Source organism: Pongo abelii, chromosome 10, assembly GCF_028885655.2.
Source record: "Pongo abelii isolate AG06213 chromosome 10, NHGRI_mPonAbe1-v2.0_pri, whole genome shotgun sequence".
NCBI lineage: Eukaryota > Metazoa > Chordata > Mammalia > Primates > Hominidae > Pongo > Pongo abelii.
Genome location: NC_071995.2, coordinates 115,881,178 through 115,900,155, shown reverse-complemented (window position 1 = coordinate 115,900,155; position 18,978 = coordinate 115,881,178). Strand labels below are relative to the sequence as shown.

Here is an 18,978-nt window from a genome sequence, read left to right as displayed (position 1 = left end):
TGAGGTCAGGAGTTCAAGACCAGCCTGGCCAACATGGTGAAACCCTGTTTCTACTAAAAACAAAAGAATTAGCAGGGCGCAGTGGGTCACACCTGTAATCCCAGCACTTTGGGAGGCTGAAGTGGGCAGATCACTTGAGGTCAGGAGTTCAAGACCAGCCTGGCCAACATGGTGAAACCCTGTCTCTGCTAAAAATACAAAAATTAGCTGGGTGTGGTGGTGCACATCTGTAATCCCAGCTACTCAGGAGGCTGAGGCAGGAGAATCTCTTGAACCCGGGAGGCGGAGTTTGCAGTGAGCCGAGATTGTGCCATTGCCAGCCTGGGCGAGAGTCAGTGAGACTCCATCTCAGAAGAAAAAAAAAAAAAAAGAAAAACTGGAAAGCATTTATTATCTCACCATTTCTTTGGGTCAGGAAAGGAACCTGGGTGCAAATTAGCTGGGGGTCTCAAAGCCTCGTGAGCTTCACCCAAGGCCAAAGCATTAGCTGGGGCTGAAGTCTTGCCTTGTGGCTCAACCAGGGAGGCTCTGTTTCCGGGTTCAGCCTTGTGGCTGCTGGCTGGTGACATCTCCTGGGCCCCTCCACAGAGCTGCCCACAGCATGGTGGCTTGCTTCCTCCAGAGCCAGCCCTGAATGAAACGGTGGGACATATCCCACTATCTTTTTGTAACTGAATCTCGGCAGTGACACCCCATTCCTCCTGCTGTGTCTCTTCATTAGAAGTGAGTCACTAGGTCATCCCCCTCTTGAGGGGACAGCACAGGGACGTGACTACCAGGAGGCAGGGATTTGGGGGGCCATCTGGGAGGATGCTTCAGTTTCACCATCTCTAAAATGGAGATAATCGGTCAGGCGCGGCGGCTAACAACTGTAATCCCAGCACTTTGGGAGGCCGAGGCTGGCAGATGACTTGAAGTCAGGAGTTCGAGACCAGCCAGGTCAACATGGTGAAACACCCGTCTCTACTGAAAATACAAAAATTAGACAGGCATGGTGGCGTACACCTGTAATCCAAGCTACTCGGGAGGCTGAGGCAGGAGAATCGCTTGAACTCGGGAGGTGGAGGTTGCAGTGAGTCAAGATCGCGCCACTGTACTCCAGTCTGGGCAACGGAATGAGACTTTGTCTCAAAATAAAATGAAGTGGAGATAATCATAGCACTTGCCTAGCAGGGTTGCTGTGAGGGGTACTGAGGGGATGTGTGGTGAAGCGAGGTTAGCTATTCATATGTTTATTGCTGTGGCTTACAAAGAGCACCTTGGCCAGTGTCCCAGAGCTGAGGCACAGGCCAGAGCTCATGCCCCAGTGTCCAGTATTGTTTAAGGTGAAAGACCTGGGTGACCGGGATGGAGCCTGGAGGTGTCTGGGACTCTGAGGGGGGATGAAGGGGTGGGTATACCCTCCCCATGCTGCTGGGGCCTGTGGCAGACACACTGAGGCCTGCCAGCCTGTTTGCCCCAATGTCCCCATGTCTGCAAAGATGGCTGGGAAATGGAGGATGGCCAGAAAGAGGAAGGACGGGAATAGGCGTGGTGTGTGGTGATGAGACCGTGGGGGCTTCCCTGATGGGTCTTGAGCTGTGCAGGGATGAACCACTCACCCTGGTTCTGCCAGGGATGTGGGACCCTGGGCGGGGTGCTGAGCCTCCCTGGATCCCACTGGAAACTGGGGGTGCTGCTTATGGGGAAGAGGAGTCCTTCAGCTGCCCCTGGAGTTGCAGGGGCCTTCCTCTGTGGCCCATGGGGTAAGGCCTGGCAAGAGGGTGACCAAGAGTTAAACTGGAAAAGCAGGGAGAGAAGGTTCCAGGAGATGGGAACTGTGTGTGCAAAGGCCCTGTGGCACAGGGAGCTTGGGGAGCTGAGAGGCAGACCTAGCTGGATCACAGAGAGGCCAGTGTGGTGTGAGTAGGGCAGGCTGCATCGGGTGGCATCTGTGGACCAGCAACAGCAGGGGTCTTCAGGAGCCAAGATGGGGGGCGCTGATGGACTTTAAGGTGAGGGTGTGAGGGGGTGGGTGAGCCAGGTTTGCACTTTGCAGAGGTCACTGTGGCTGCTGGTTGGTTGTAGGGGTGGGAATGGGAGGTGGAGGCCAGGGAGGAGTGAATCATGGTCCCGGGCTTGGGTCAGGGGTGCCCTGAGGATCTGGGGAGCAGGGGGCAGCTCTGAGCCGCCTGGGAGGTTATAGATAAGGAGGAAGGGTTGGATCCGGCAGTTGGGGTGAGAGACCTGGTACCGCAGGAATCTTCACAGCCAGTTGTCATGTTTGCCAAAGAGGAGGGGCCTGTGGAGCTTAAGTGACTGTGAAGTGTGTGAAGTTGCACAGTCAGTGGCAAAGACAGAGTGGAATCTGGTGCCCCCACCTCCTTTTAAATCCTGGTTCTCAGAGAAAGGACTCGGAGGTGGGCAGTGCGTCTTAGGCCAGTCCCCAGACGAGCTAGAGTAGGCGTCAGGGTGGGAGTCGTGCGGCCCCTGACAGGGGACCTAGAGTTGGAGGCACTGACAGGAAGATGGTACAGGGGACCTGAGCCCAGGGGGTGCCTGTGTGCGTGTGTGTGTGCGCGTGTGCACGCGAGAGAGAGAGAGGGAGCATGTGTGCACGTGTAGGGGGTGTGTGTAGGCACGAGGCTTGTTTCCAGAAGGCTTGGGTGCAACTTTGGCCAGTTGTAAAGTTGGAAGAGGGAACTTCTAGGGTGAATGAGAGGTGGATTTCACAAGGGCATATGTTCGTCCAAACACCAGATCTGTGCATTTTAGTGTATGCTCTTTTTCCTTAAAAAAAAACTTGACCCAAGGTCACTTGGCTGTCAGCTGTCACTTGTAGGAACTGGGATTCCAACTCGGGTCTGTCTGCCTCACAATCCTGGACAGACCCAGGAGTTGTGTTTTCGGCTCTTGGGGTGGAATTCACGTACCTGCCAGGCTGTTTTCCATGAACAGCCACTCTCCAGGAGACAGGGTGTGGGGAAAGGGCTGGGGCGGACGCCTCTCTGTTTTCAGAAGACAAGAGGGTGCACTGGGCATGCCGCTACCAGATTTAGGGACAGGCAGACGGAGGCAATAGCCTCCTCCTCCTTTGGAGGGTCTGATTTAGGCCAGAGCCGTGGGAGGACTGGCACAGGCGTGGTGCTCCCTGAAGGAAGGGGGCAGGGACCTCAGTCATTGGGGAATATTGAGTGTCCAGAAGGTGGACGTTGAAACAAGTGGCCACATCTCAGGGGGACTCCAGGCGGGACAGGCCTGTGGGGACCCTGAGGAGGGAGCTAGGCAGGAAGGGGCGGTGAGGTCTGGGCTGGTGTGGGTGGTTGAGACCACCCCGCAGGCCTGGGAGACCAGGTGGGATTGGGGATTACCAGGAGAACTGGGGAGGCCCCAGGAGGGTGCTGAGCAGGGGAACGACAGGCTCTAATTTGCATTTTGCAAAGCTCATTCCGGCTGCACTTGGAGTGCACGGGAAGGTGGGGACTGGGCCAGGCAGCTGCAGAGGCCAGGAGAGAAAAGGGAAGGTTCCCAGGGGACTGACTGGAGGTGTGAGCCTGGGGGTGGGTTGGGTGTGGAGGTGTGGGGGGCATCCAGGAGACTCCGGGTCTGGAGCTGAGGGCAGCTGTCATTGTGCCTGCCTGACGGAGCTGTCATTGAAAGATGGCCAGGGATCTCCTGGGCCAAGCCAGATGTGGAGGGCGGTGGCCAGGTATGGGGTGGTGAGAGCCTTCCCTATAGGTCCCTGGACCTCGGCCTCCGCCTGCTCCTTAGAGAAACCTGGTGTGGAGAAAGGGAGGTGCCAGTGACTAAGGCTGGCCCAGAAGTCACCGAGGGAGGGGATGATTTTAAAAAGGGTTTCCTCTGGCCTGCACCCAGAACAACTTCGTGGGCTACAGCTGGGAGCCTGTAACTATTGGAAAAGGGCTTCTCGTCACATCCTGTAAATGCTGAGAAGCTGGAGGAGGATTTCAAAGGAGATGCTGGAAACAGGATTTTCCTTTCAAGAAATACCAGCCTCAGCCTTTGTTCCTAAGACTCTTTGGGAACAGGTCTTGGGGAAGGGGTATTTTGAGTATTTTGAGCAGAGCCCATCCCCACCTCCAGGGCGCCCCATTTCTTACAGGAGAATTGGAAAGTTAAGGGGGCATCTTTGCAAAAAGAGTGAAAATGGCCTGCCCTCATGCTGGGTTGCAGATCTAGATGTAGCCCCTGTTTTCTGTCCACTGATCTTCATCCTGGTGCTCATTTTAGAAATGGGAGTTAGAGGGCTGGGTGTGGTGGCACACACCTGTAATCCCAGCTACTCAGGAGGCTGAGGCAGTAGGATTGCACATGGCCAGGGTTCAAGACCAGTCTGGGCAATATAGCGAGATCTCGTCTCTTAAAAAAAACAAAACAAAACAAAACAAACTTTTATTTAAAAAATGGAGTGGAGAGCAAGTGGGGCTGGTTCCAGGTGCTCTGTCTGGGTTTCCTTGGCGCTGGCTCTCATTGCCTTTGGAGACCATAATGTTGGTCTCTGCAGACCTTCAGGAGCCCTCGGAGGGGAAGGGACCCTCCTTCCTTGAGTTGGGTTCTGAGGCTGAAGCAGTGCAGGTCTCAACATTCCCAGAGAAGGACACACATCCTGCCTTCCCCAGGGGTCTGTCACATTTTCACCCATGCTAATCTTAATCCCTCTTGCTGCGGCCTAAACCACTTGGGAAGGACGTGTGAGCCAGTCGCTGTGGGAAGGGCTTTCAGAGCAGCCGGATAAGTCCGGGGGCTATTTTTATGCTCTGTAAATTTGGTCTGTGCCGCCCACAGTGAGAACTTCGAGGTTATTAAAGCCTGTGGCAGGAGCGGTGGGGAGCTTCATACGATAAAATAGAGAAGAGAGACCTGTGAAAACACATAAAGATGGGGCTTCCTGAGCCCAGGGAAGGACAGATCTCATCCCGCAGATGGGCAGTTTCTTGATCTGCCTTCCCTAATCCAGACTTGGGACCCCACCTCTCCCTGGAAAATCTCCTGGAAGAGAAAAATAAAAAAGCGGGAGTTCCCGGGACACTTAGAGGCTGTTGTATGGGTGTTAGTGTATTTGCTGGGTGCTGAAAAGGAGTAGTAGATGAACCTCTAAAGAGAGAATTGCAAACATATTCCTTTACATGGAGGTGCAGTCATGCCCTGGGTGGGACCCAAGTAACATATCCAAGTACTAACCACTAACTGTTGGCTACCCCGGGCCAGCTAGGCACTGCCCCTTCCAAAGGGCCACAGTGAGAGGCTATGGCAGAACCTTGAGCTTGCCAGCCATATGACAGCCTGCCCCAGCAGCCTCAGGCGCTCACGGTCACAGTCCAATAGAGATAAGGGTTTGACGACAGTGGGTCAGGAGCTTGGGATTGGAGTCATCTCCAGGCTGTTTTGTTTGTTTTGTTTGAGACAGGGTCTCACTTAGTCACCCAGGCTGGAGTGCAGTGGCGTGATCTTGGCTCACTGCAGCCTCGGCCTCCTGGGCTCAAGCGATCCTCCCACCTCAGCCCCCCAAGTAGCTGGGACTACAGGTGCACACCACCGCACCCATCTAATTTTTTGTAGAGATGGGGTTTCTCCCTGTTGCCCAGGGTGGTCTTGAACTCCAGAGCTCAAGCAATTGGCCTGCCTCAGCCTCCCAAAGTGTAGGGGTTACAGGCATGAGCCATTGCGCCTGGCCTCTGAGCTATTTTCTTAACAACTGCCAAGACCCGAGCTGGACCACACATTTCTGAGTCTCTCATCTGGGTATCAGGCACCGTGCCGGGCATGGGGCATGAACTCCCTGTGTCCCCATCCCCCGGAACACCAGCCCTTTCTTGCCTCCTCCGAAAAAGCACATTTATACGGCCAGCCTCAAACCTGCCCTAACTTACCACAAAACTTTCAGTCACTGGCAAACTTTGTATTTGGGTATAAACAGATTACTTAGAGATGCTTGCAGCCAATCACCATCCTAAAATTTTGAACTAGTGAGAGCGAGCAGAGGTTGGCAAACTTTTTCTGTAAAAAGACAAGGAGTAAATATTTTAGGCTTTGCGGGCCACGCAGTCTCTGTTGCAGCTACTCAGCTCTGCAGACAAGCGTAAATGAATAGGCATGGCTGTGCGCCAATAAAATGTTATTTATGGACACTGACATTTGAATTTCATATAATTTTCACTTGTCATGAAATACTATTCTTTCGACTTTTTTTTTTTTTTGGCAAGCATTTTTTCAACTATTTAAAAATGTGGAAACTGGCCAGGCACATGGCTGTCACATATAGTCCCAGCACTTTGGGAGGCCAAGGCAGGAGGATGGCTTGAGCCCAGGAGTTTGAGGCTGCACCACTGAACTCCAGCCTGGGCAATGGAGTGAGGCCCTGACTCTGACAAAATTAAGATAAAAATGTGAGAAGTCTCCTTTTTTTTTTTTTCTTGAGACAGGGTCTCCCACTGTCACCTAGGCTGGAGTGCAGTGGTGTGATCTCAGCTTACTGCAACCTCCACCTCCTGAGTTCAAGTGATTCTCCTGCCTCAGCCTCCCGAGTAGCTGGGACTACAGGTGCACACCACCACGCCTGGCTAATTTTTGTATTTTTAGTAGAGGTGTGGTGTCATCATGTTGGCCAGGCTGGTCTCAAACTCCTGACCTCGGGTGATCTGCCCACCTCGGCCTCCCAGAGTGCTGGGATTAGAGGCATTAGCCACCACGCCTGGCCCAAAAAGTCTTCTTAATTCACGGGCCGTATGAAAATAGATGACAGGCCAGATTGGGCCTATGGGCTGTTTGCCAACGCCTGAGCTAAAGGAAAGGATCGGGAGATGTACTCGGTGAGTTACTGGATTGCTAGGTTTCCTCATAAGTGCTCGCCTGTGTGCACCATCACACACCCACGCATCCCTCTGTCCCCGCCCGAATCAACAGTCATGCAGTTGTCTGTCTTCCACCTCCCTGATGGTGAGCTCTATGAGGGCAGGGCAGGGGCTGAGCTTTCAGCTTCTGGAGCCCCCAGCCCCGCCACGAAGCAGGTGGTTGGGGCACAGACTCAAGGCGAGAGCAGCCATCGTGGGTCCAGTGTGCGCCCTGAGAGCAGAGTTTTTGGGAGCTAATGGTAGCAAGAGGACAAGATCCGGTTCTTCATTTATTTCCAACACCCTCCTTGTTGCTCCCGTAGGAACCTGCGCAAGGGACCCAGTGGCCTGGCTGATGAGATCAATTTCGAGGATTTCCTGACCATCATGTCCTACTTCCGGCCCATCGACACCACCATGGACGAGGAACAGGTGGAGCTGTCCCGGAAGGAGAAGCTGAGATGTGCGTGCCACTGAGTCCCCTTGCTCACACCTGGCCTGGGGTGCAGCCTCCCCTAAGTCCTCAGAACGCAAGGCGCCCTGCAGCAGGAGGCTGGGTGTGCATTGGCTTGGGGGCTTGGAGGGCTTGGGGCCACCAGCCCTCGTCCCCGTGAGGCTGGCATTGCTGTCTCCCGTTCCCGGCGCCCTCATCCTAAACATTCCTCAGCAGCTGTGGCTTCCTGGGACTTAGAAGGGGGTTGTGCGGTGGATGTGAAATAAGGCCCTTGATGCAAAGACCTGGGTTCCTATGTGGCCCCTCTCACCAGCCATGTGACCTTGAACCCTGACCCAGAACGTGGGTGTGCTGATCATGCGTGGTTCTGAGGGCTGGGTAAGATCACACAGTCAGCCTTTGGCACACAGGAAGTGCTCCTAAAGTCAGTTTCCTCCTCTCCCTCCTCTATGGGCTGTGCTATTGCTGGGTTCCTGAGACCAGCCCCATTATGTTCTGGCTCCCTAGTGGGTTCAGTTGTGGTCCCAGCTGGCCAGCCGCACAGGTCCCAGGCAGTGGCCCGAGTCACATCTCCTTGTCCTGTGGCCTTTCCCATGACTCCTGACATCCCTCTGCGCCCCACCCCAGGTCAGCCTCCTCATCAAGAAAATGTAAACATGGGACTTTGCTATATTTAGCACTGGAATGTGTATGTGGGGCTGGTGGGAACAGCCCGGGGGGGGGTCCCTTGTGTGAGCCTGGCTTCCTGTCTGCTCCAAGGGGCGTGGAACAGGACGGACTCAGGTCCAAATCCCTGGTTTCCTGTCCCTTAGTGGTGTGGCCATGGGCAAACGCCTTAACTTCCGTGAGCTTTGACAGTCTGTCTGGGAGGCAGGGCTCAGGCATCCCTGGTCTCTTGGGGTTGGGTGAGAGGGAGACTGAGAGGTTTGTGAAGTGCTTTGCACACCTGGGCATCTGGTCAGTGTTCAATAAATGCCTGCTGGGCTCAGTGGTGCACACCTGTAATCCCAACACTTTAGGAGGCTGAGTGGGGAGGATCACTTGAAGCCACGAGTTCAGGGCTCAGCCTGGGCAACAGAGAAAGACACTTGCCTCTACAAAATAAAAAAATTAGCACAGCATAGTGGTGCTGCGTGCCTGTGGTCCCTGGTACTCGGGAGACTGAGGTGGGAGGGTTGTTTGAGCCCAAGAGATGGAGGCTGCAATGAGCTGCAATTGCACCACTACATTCAGCCTGTGTGACAGAGTGAGACCCCATCTCTGAAAAAAAAAAATAATAATAATAAATAAATGCCGGCTGGGCATGGTGGCTCACACCTGTAATCCCAGCACTTTGGGAGGCTGAGGAGGGCGGATCATTTGAGGTCAGGAGTTTGAGACCAGCCTGGCCAACTGGTGAAACCCCGTCTCTACTAAAAATACAAAAATTACTTGGGCATGGCGGCATGTGCCTGTAATCCCAGCTACTCGGGAGGCTGAAGCAGGAGAATCTCTTGAACCCAGGAGGCAGAGGTTGCAGACAGCCCAGATCGTGCCACTATACTATAGCCTGGGTGACAGAGCGAGACTAAATCTCGAAAAAATAAATACATTTTTTAAAAAATGCCAACACAGAAGACTTGGGAGAGCTCCAGCTCCCAAGGCTGTGCTGGGAACAACATGCAGAGGCCCCCTCCCGGCCAGCGCTTCCCTGATGCCAGGCCTGGGGCTGCCCATGTTAGATCAGTCAGGCCCAGATCAGAAGCACTGTGGATGAGACGATGGTGCCCTCCAGGGGCTGTGGAAACAATATTTTGAACTTGACACCGTTTGACTTGTGTTAATGGGTAACGCTTACTGTTGTCATATTCATGCTGACGGGGCAGTTGCCAGGCCCTAATGCCACAGCATTAGCTCCCAGCCCTCCTAAGGCCACGAGGTAGACACTGTTGTTATTCCCATTTCACAGATGAGGAAACTGAGGCTCAGAGAAGTTAGGTCACGGGCCCAAGTTCACCCAGTGGGAAGTGGTCAGTCTGGTCCCACAGCTCATGCCCTGACCCCTCTGGCTTTGGCACTGAGGTTTGGTTATTGGTGTCTTTTGCTTAGTTTAGTGTACATTTCAGGGGGTGGCAGGGGCCAGGCCCCGCCTGACGGAGTCCCCTCTCTCCCCTGCCACCCCAGTTCTGTTCCACATGTATGACTCGGACAGCGATGGCCGCATCACTCTGGAAGAATATCGAAATGTAAAGTATGCTCCTCTGGCCCGCCCTGGGCTCCTGGTGCCTCCCCTCCGCCCCCCACAACCCTGATGGAGGCCCAAAGTCACCGTTTGTTTCCGCCCCACCCGGCAGGTGGTCGAGGAGCTGCTGTCGGGAAACCCTCACATCGAGAAGGAGTCCGCTCGCTCCATCGCCGACGGGGCCATGATGGAGGCGGCCAGCGTGTGCATGGGACAGATGGTGAGCGCCCCTGCAGCCCTCCCGAGACGCGCAGTGCCTCTCCCGCTTATGGTCTGCGTTTCTGGAAGGCCTCACGGGGCAGGAGCCAGGTGTATTCTGCCACCTGCTCTACCTGTGGCCTGTGGGGCTCAGGAACCTCTCCCAGCCCTTCCCGCAGGAGACTGAAGGTCTCCTCCCCTCCCGCAGGAGACTGAAGGTCCAAGTCCCCAGAGAGCTGCACAAGGCAGGGAAGCAGAGCTCAAGATCCCAGGCTTTGGGGTCCAGGAACCCCCACCTGCATAGCCCCCTGACCCCCCACCCCGGCCTCAGTCAGTGCTCACAGCAGCACTTGGTCCTGGGGCCAGGCCGGGGGAGCACATGGCACAGGCTGGCCTTAATTAGTTTATTTCTTAACAAATGACTCAGAGGCGACTTCTGGCCTCGGAGCAGGGGTCAGCAGGGAGCCCTATTGGGGGCTGACAAGAGCCCGATGGCATGGGGTCAGGTGGAGGAGCCAAGGTGGGGGCTGGTGTGTAAATGACACAGAAGAGAGGGAAGTGGCCTTCCCATGTTCATCGTTTCTTACATCTTGCCTCATTTTGACTGGTGGGAAAACTGAGGCTCAGAGAGCATAGAGAATCCTCTAGACCTTGCCATCTTTCCTGTGCAGGGTGGATTTCCTCTTGTAGGGATAGGTGCAGCCCCACCAGCCCCCAGCCCTGAGGCTTTAAGCCTCTGGGGACCACTCAGGCAGGCAGGTGACCACCTGGGTGTCGTGTGTTCCCTGAGGGGTTTGGATGGCCCCACTGATGCGGTCAGCCCTTTGCCCCTGTGTGTGTAAAGTGGCTGCGTCTCTAAACACCCTGATGGCTTTGTGTTTGCCCAGCCGGAGTGGAGGGGCGTTCATGCTGGATCCTGTCCTCTGTGCCCCAAGCCTGTCCTTGAGGGACATGAGGCCACCAGTCCGGGCCTGCCCCCAGGGGCAGGGGCTGTGATCAGTTGGTTTCCTGACGTGTATTTTATCTGTCTGCCTCTGGAGCCCAGGGGGAAGCTTCTGGCTTGGGTGAAACCTCCACACTCAGCAGATTAACCACCACGGGAGAGGGCTCGTGACCTCGGTGGGGAGAGCAGGGATCCCCCGCTGGGTTGTCGGGCCAAATTCCCATTTGATTTAATTACACTCTCCTTGTTCAAATTGCTCCCTGTCCCACTCCAGTTTCAATTGGTGACAGTTTTCTTAATTTGCTGTAGTGAAATTGCTGGCAGCTGCCAGCTGCTGATCTGCATAAAACCTCCGCAGCCTGGGAAGCAGAGGCATCTCGGGGCGGAGGCCGGGCTCCGGGGCGTACCCGCTGCCCACGGGCCCCCATGAGGTGGAGGTAGCCCCAGAACCAGGAAGGCGGCTGCAAGGCAGAGGACTCATCTCCACCTCTTTCTTCACTCTTGGGTCCTCCAGGCGCTCTTAAAATACCTTCTGGTGTAAACCTCGGCCAGATAAACCCAGATGGAGCTGGGCATGCGGCCTGAGCTGGGGGCAAGGGGCAGCTGCATCGGTTCAATCCCGCCCGGCCTCTGAGGACACTTCCTGTTCTGACCGTGCCATCCGCCGAAGACAAACAATCCATGGTCCCCACTTTAATGGACTTCCAAAGGCAGTTATTGACTGAGGCGGGATCTCTCTCTTTTTTTTTTTTCTAAGACCAAGTCTTACTCTGCCGCCCAGGCTGGAGTGCAGTAGCACCATCTCGGCTCACTGCAACCTCCACCTCCTGAGTTGAAGTGATTCTCCTGCCTCAGCCTCCTGAGTAGCTGGAATTACAGGCGTGTGCCAATACGCCCGGCTAATTTTTGTATTTTTAGCAGAGATGGGGTTTCACCATGTTGGCCAGGCCGGTCTCAAACTCCTGACCTCAAGTGATCCACCCACCTCGGCCTCCCAAAGTGCTGGGATTCCAGGCATGAGCCGCCACACCGGCCCGTGGATCTTTTGAGAGAGCTTTCTCAGGAGGTCACACCCATGGATGCTTGATGGGGGGACTGCTTCCCCCACTCCCCGCCCTCCTTCCTTGCACCGATCACCCCCTTTCCAGCCCTGGACTCTGGCCACGGGGGCCTTTTCTATAATTAGCTCCCCTTTGCCAGCCTGGGAACCTAGGGTGGCCCAGCAGGGAGGGCAGCCACTGTGCCCATGAGTGGGAAGACAGGGAGGAAGGAGCCATTAGGGGGGACAGGGCTGGCTCAGGCTAGCCGAGAACTGCTGGGTTTCTTTTTTTTTAAATTTATTATTTATTTTTTAAGAGACAGGGTCTCGTTCTGTCGCCCAAACTGGAGTGCAGTGGCACAGTGATGTGATCATCGCTCACTACGGCTTCCATCTCCTGGGCTCAAACCATCCTCCTGCCTTGGCCTCCGGAGCAGCTGGGACTACAGGTGGACAACCACACCCAGCTAATTTTTCAAAGTTTTTAAAAAAAGAGATGTTTTACTAAAAAGAGATGTCGTTATGTTGACCAGCCTGGTCTCGAACTCCTGGCCTCCAACAGTCCTCCTGCCTTGGCCTCCCAAAGTGCTGGGATGACAGATGTGAACCACTGTGCCTGGCCAAAAATTTTTAAGTGTAAAGAGGAAACTAAAAAGCCTGCAAAGTCCTGCCAGTAGAAACAGCCCTCAAGGACTTGGAGGCAGCTAGATGCTCCCAGCTGGACAGGCAGCTCCCCTCTGTGCCCCTCATCTGTAATACGGGAGAGAGACCAGAACCCAACTCAGGGCCTGTCGTGAGATTGGCATCTATCATTAAATGCTAACAATAGCATTTGGTCACACCTGTAATCCCAGCACTTTGGGAGTCCCAGGCGGGTGGATTGCTTGAGGTCAGGAGTTCGAGACCAGTCTGGCTAACATGGTGAAACCCCCGTCTCTGCTAAAAAATTTAAAAATTAGTCACGCGTGGTGGCGCATGCCTGTAATAATCCCAGCTATTTGGGAGTCTGAGGCAGGAGAATCACTTGAACCTGGGAGGCAGAGGTCACAGTGAGCCAAGATCACGCCACTGCACTCCAGCCTGGGCGACAGAGCGAGACTGTGTCTCAAAAACAAAACAAAACAAATGAAAACAAAACAATACCATTTGGAAGGCACTTGGGACATACATGCCTAGTGCATAACATGCTTAGAGTGTGCCTCCTGTGTTCTTAAACACACATTGTACAGAATTTCAGAGAGTCACAGAGATTTGAGTCTGTCCTGCTCCCCCACCAGCCCAGGTCCTCTTCCCTAAAGGGACTCCCTCTTGGTGGTTTTTTCCTACATATACCAATGTATACATGCATGTCTTTTATTTTTGATTTATGCAAAACAATCGAACCGATGTGGCTTCCCATTTTCTCCGTGTGACCCCACACACTCTCAGGGCAGATGGTGGGGGTCTGGTTATCAGTCTGAGGAAAGGTTTGCGTGCACAGACCTGCAGACATCTTTCTGCTTGTTGGGTTTTGTTTTTTGTTCTTTATCTGCTGGGTACACATCTCAGAGCCTTTTCCGTAGTGAGACATATAGATCAACCCCTTCTTAACCCATTTTTGCCTGAGGTTGCAGCTTTTTGAATTTTTGCAATCAGACCTTGGCGATGACCTTGACCAGTAGGATATAAGTAACTCCCATAGCTTAGCGTTCCAGTAATGGAACACTAGGCATAAACGGTTAATGGTTGCGTGGGAATCAATAGCGTGGATGACCGAGATTTATGTCCCTCGCCTTCTATTGACGGGCACCTGGGATGTCAGCGGGTTTTCGCTGTCACAAAGCGTGCTGCAGGGTGAGGTTTTTGGAGGCTTGTCGGTGGGATCCTGGAGTATCGGTGAAAGGGGCAGGAGCGCCCCGTGTCATCCCCAGAGTAGGGAGGACGCAGAGACGATGGAGACAGGCATCGCCAAACCCACTCAGCAGGGAGAGGCTCCTTGTGGCCACCCTCTGGCCCTGCCTCCCCGGGTTATCACGGTGACTCACGAGGCATGAGGCGTGGGCCTCACAGGCTGGCCCTGTGTTTCCCTGACCTCTCCCCCAAGGTCTGTGAGCTTAGATTAGCCTGGAATCTTCTTATCAGCACAGCGCAGGCATGAGGAGGCCAGACCTGGGTGGGTACAGGAGGCATCTTGGTGGCCCAGCTGCTGGGGGGCTGGTGGTGAGGTGGGCTGAGTGGGGAAGGGAGAGCCCTGTGCCCCCGTGTCACCCACACCTCAGATTCTCCCTGGGGGGCTGGGGGAGGGGAGGGAGGCTGCTCTGAGCCACGCGTTGCCAGGGCCCTGGTGAGTGACGCTCGGCTCCCATCCCACCCTCAAGCCCATGAATGAGGATATTGGAGGTTCAGGGTAACCGGCTCCATGTTGGAGGCAGACAATCCAGAACGTTCTCCTTTTCTTGTGATTCCTCCCAAACAGCCTCAACAACTTACATTTGGGTGTTGGTGGGGAGGGGAGGCTGGTGGACCATCCCCCGGCAGAAGCTGTGTGGGGACCTGCACCACTCACTGTCCACCCTGTGCTTCCGTTCCCCAGGAGCCTGATCAGGTGTACGAGGGGATCACCTTCGAGGACTTCCTGAAGGTGGGTGGCCTGGGCGTGGGAGCCTCGGGGGACCCTTGAAGACCTCGTGTGGCCCACTGGTCAGGAGGGGACATGGCTCTTTACCTGCAGTAGCAAGGGACAGGCTTCCTGGGTGACCAACATCTCAGTAGGAAGGGGTCAACCTGGGCGTGTTCTTTAAAGCAATTTAAACTGGTTTTTCTTATTTTTATGGAAAAGGTAATATTCACACGTAGTCAAAACAACGTAAGCAGTACAAAAGGGTATATAGTGTAAACCAAATTCTCTCCCACCTGGGGTCCCACTGCCTCTTCTCAGAAGTAACCCCCGTTGTAGGCTGGGCGCGGTGGCTCATGCCTGTAATCCCAGAACTTTGGGAGGCTGAGGTGGGCAGATCACCTGAGGTCAGGAGTTCGAGACCAGCTTGACCAACATGGTGAAACCCCATCTCTACTAAAAATACAAAACAGCCAAGCGTGGTGGCGGGTGCCTGTAATCCCAGCTACTTGGGAGGCTGAGGCGGGAGGATCGCTTGAATCCAGGAGGTAGAGGTTGCAGTAAGCTGAGATCGTGCCACTGTACTCCAGTCTGGGTGATAGAGTGAGACTCCGTCTCAAAACAAAACAAAACAAAAAAACAACAGCCCTGTTGTAGTTGGAACAGGGATTCTGGGAACTTTCCTTGTCTGTAGAAATACTGTTTCTCGGAAGCTCAGTTTGGAGCTGACTGCACACGTTGCACCCGGGCCTTCCTCGCTGTGTCCTAAGATGTCACTTTCGTAAAGCGGCCACCCACTCTGCCCTCCTCCCTGATGGATCCTCCAGCCTCTGCTAGTGGATGGTGGTTAGGCCAGTGCTGGCCTTGCAAATCAAGGCCTGCCCCTGGCCGTTTTGATAATCAGATGCCCTGTGGCAGGGAGAGGACCCCCACCCCCATGCCCCTCCCTGCAGTTCAGCCCTGGGCATCACAACAGTGTTCCCAAGTGCTTTTGGGGTACTTGAGGAATACAAGGAAGTCAGGGGAGCAAGAGACCAAGAGGGGAGAGAGGATTAGGGAAGGAAGGATCACGGCTTCTGGCCAAGGAGCCTAGAGCAGGACTGGGGGACTGGGCCCTCAGGGTCACAGCCCCATGGAGCCGAGGCCAAGCCTGGCAGCCAACGGTGAGACCCGGCAGGAGAGAGGAGAGGCGGGCAGCAGGACCCAGCTGTGATGAAAGGCTGAAAGGAGACTGCGGAGGTCGGCAGGCCCCCCGGACTGCCGTGCAGACGGCCCACCCCGGGGCTGGCAGGGCGGACAGACTGGGAAAAGGCAGAATTTGCACTTGTGCTTCAGACTCACTCTGGCCTATGCTGGGGACCCGGTCACCAGAGAAGGTGATGCCCGCCAGAGCAAGACAACAGAATGAAGAGCTAGAAGGTGGAGGAGGGAGGCAGGGTTGGGGAGGAAGTATCGCTGCTTCAGGCTGAGTAGAATGAATTTCTTTGCCTCTGAAACCAACTTCCTTCTCCTAAAGGCTGGCCTCTGCCAGGCCCCTAGTGCTCCCCAAGCCTGTCCCTGTACCCCTAAGGGATCTTTTGGGACCAGCTGGCCCTTCCCATTCCCTGATTCCTTCCAATGCCCTCAGTGACCATGTTGCCACCTGGCACTTAGCAGAAACCACCATGAGTGTCCATGTGTATTACCCTGGGAACGCCTCGTGCACCCAGCAAGGATGGGGCCGCTCGACTGGAACCAGAGCTGTCTTTGCACACCCCATGACACCTAGAACAGGCTCAGGAAAGCAGGAAGTACCTGGGGGCTACGGCCAGAAATGTCCCAAGGCTTCTCTGTCACCTGGGTGCCCACAGGGGTCTGACTTTCCCCCGTTACCAGCCTTGTGACTGTCCCCGGAGATGCTGAGAGTGACAGCTTGAGAGTTTGAAGTTCTTACATAAGCGGGAAGCAGTGAGAAGTCACCCGCCCACCACGTCCCTCCGTTCCTGTTAGCACCCCCCATCCTACCATCTGTGGCCCCCGTGGGCCCTGACTTGCTAAGGCGCTGGCGGGCATAGCCTTGGGAGCACTGGGGTACATACATAGCCTTGTAGCATGAAGGTCTGCTCCAGGGCCCTGGCCAGGCTGGACTGTAACAGCAGTACCAGCACCAGGAATGGGGCCACGATGTGATCTCTGGGTAGAAATGACCTTTTTGGGCTTGAGTTTGTCTTTCTAGAATGTACGTGATCCCTTATCCCAGGGAGGTTGTAAAGACCACACTGTGGAGATCCTTAAATTGATGACAATGTCCTAGCGAAGCCTTGTGACCGCACAGACCCTAACAGTTTACAAAACGCGTCCATGATGAGGACGGGTCCATTAGAGCCCCCAGCGTTCTGTGAAGTGGGCGGCACAGGTTGGGGGTCCCGCATTGTACTCATGGAAAGGCGACTCAATGGAGTTTTGTAATTTGCATGAAAATCACAGAACCTCAAGTGGTGGGTGAGATTCAAATGACTTGGAGCTAAGAGCTTGGATTCAGTACTTAATAATAACTTACTGTGACAATCTCAGAAAGAATCCAAATGTCAGAGCCAAATTAACCAGCAAAAAAGACAGATGGAAGTTTTTCGTCCTCGCTTAGCTCATAGTCTTGAAACACAGCCCTCTGGTTTTCACCTGCCCGGAACATCACAGCTGGTGGCAGGAGACAGTAGGTGGGAAGGGCCGAGGACCGGGGGGCCTGGTCAGGTGTGAGGTGGCGGCGGGAATGTGCCCTTAACACTGCTCCGTCCCTTCCAGATCTGGCAGGGGATCGACATTGAGACCAAGATGCACGTCCGCTTCCTTAACATGGAAACCATGGCCCTCTGCCACTGACCTGCCGCTGCCGCCTCCGCGGAGAAACTGCACTTTGCAATGGGGCCGCCTCCCCGCTAGCTGGAGCAGCCCAGGCCCGGCAGACAGCCTCTTCCTGCAGCGCCGGTACATAGCCAAGGCTCGTCTGTGCACCTTGTGTCTTGTAGGGTATGGTATGTGGGACTTCGCTGTTTTTAATCTCCAATAAAAAAAAAAAAAAGGTTTGTTAATTAACATGGCCTCTGTCAGTTCCTCACGTCCATTAAAGTGGCCTGGTCACTTGGTAGCATGAGACTGACTATGAGGAACAGGCAACGATGAAATTATTTTATTTTATTTATTTTGGAGACAGGGCCTCACCCTGTCACCTAGGCTGGAGTGCAGGCGGGATCACGGCTCACTGAAGCTTTGACCCCCTGGGCTCAAGCAGTCTTCCTGCCTCAAGCTTCCAAGGAGCTGGGGCTACAGGCACCCCCACACCCGGCTAGTTTTTACATTTTTGTAATGACAGGGTCTTAATATGTTGCCCAGGCTGGTCTCTTACAACTGGGCTCAAGCGATCCTCCTGCCTCAGTCTCCCAAAGTGCTAGGATTACAGGAGTGAGCCACCACACCCAGCCTAAATAATATTAAAAGGTTGGTTTGGCAGAAGGACTGTTCTCTCTCGTTTATTTTGGGTAAAGTATCTGCTGTTCTTCCTATGTAAGTCCTGGGAACCCATCATGTAAGTCCTGGGAACCCATCTGCGTTCTCCATCCTAGGGGGTAAAATAAGGAGAAGCAGCTCCTGCCCTGTGTGGGCTTCTGAGGTGGCCAGGACTCAGGTGGTGGGGCCTCCTCACTGTCACAGCCACATCTGTAGACTGATGGAGAAAACATCTGGAGCCCTGAGCCTGTGCCTGCTGCGGGGATGCACGTGAGCCTGCTCTGTTGGTCAGTGGGTGCGGGGAGTCAGGGCCTGGCTGGCTGACCCGGGATCCCCAGCTCCTCACGGTGATTGGTGGTGGGGGGATGTGGTCTGCCAGCCATGGCTGTGCCCCTGGCTCTTTCTGGCAGTCCCGGACCAGTTGCAGGGCCCAGGGCCCTACAGCCCTCCAGGAAGCAGCGGCAGTGGAAGCTGGGTAGGTAAGGATCCCTGACAACTTCAGTTATCACCTTTCAATTTGGGGACTGGCTAGAGCTGGGGGCAGGGAAACAAAGGTTGTTGGTCATGGTGGCCTGGAGTCAGCAGAGGGCTGGCACCTGTGGGACTTGGAGAGCTGTGTCCTGTAGGCGCTGGAACGGCCCGCAGAGTGCAACTTCCCCATCTCCCTGTGTAGGCAACTTCCCCATCACCCTGGGTGATGTGTTCCCATCGCTGTGCAAGGTGGGCTAGCATTTGCTTTCCAGGCCTCTTTCTGGTGCTGAAGTTCACGAAACGCCCAGTTCCTTTATTGACCCTCCCTGGGTGGCGTCGTTCTAGTATTCCAAGAGAGTTCTCTTGATAACCCGCAATGGGTATTATTTGCATTCTTGGTGTTTTCAGTCATAGTTTTAATATGAAGCGTGCTTTATCTTTACTACAAGCCCACGCCTTGCAGTTCAGAATTTAAAAGGTTCGAAAAGGCGGGCCATGGAACCTGCCCCCACCCCACCCCCATCCCCCATCCCCCATCCCCCCATCCCCCACCCCCGCCCCCACCCCCCATCCCCCATCCCCCATCCCCCCAGCTTCCCTTCTCAAAGGCAGATGTGTTAGCTCCTGCCTTGGGCGTCCTTCCAGAGCCATTGCACGCACGTGGAAGCAACTGTGTACGGCAGGGTTCTTAGTTCACTCCACTTTTTGTAAATGGTGATGTTTATAAGGCTTCAGTGTCCGCC

General features: G+C 54.7%; 1 protein-coding gene across 10 annotated transcripts in view; it reads left to right on the top strand.

Moving 5' to 3' along the window:
- The window catches only part of TESC (tescalcin), a 60,503-nt gene extending 43,150 nt beyond the window's left edge, over window positions 1–17,353 (top strand). For 9 of the 10 annotated variants that reach the window (XM_002823825.2, XM_002823824.4, XM_054527668.1 and 6 more), the window contains 5 exons: window positions 7,154–7,293; window positions 9,448–9,509; window positions 9,618–9,725; window positions 14,258–14,305; window positions 17,063–17,353. In XM_002823825.2, coding sequence (XP_002823871.1) covers window positions 7,154–7,293; window positions 9,448–9,509; window positions 9,618–9,725; window positions 14,258–14,305; window positions 17,063–17,140 — 436 coding nt within the window. In that variant the 3' untranslated portion in view covers window positions 17,141–17,353. The remainder of the gene's footprint in view (window positions 1–7,153; window positions 7,294–9,447; window positions 9,510–9,617; window positions 9,726–14,257; window positions 14,306–17,062) is intronic. The other variant, XM_054527669.2, reaches the window with a different exon arrangement.
- Window positions 17,354–18,978: the final 1,625 nt, after the last annotated feature.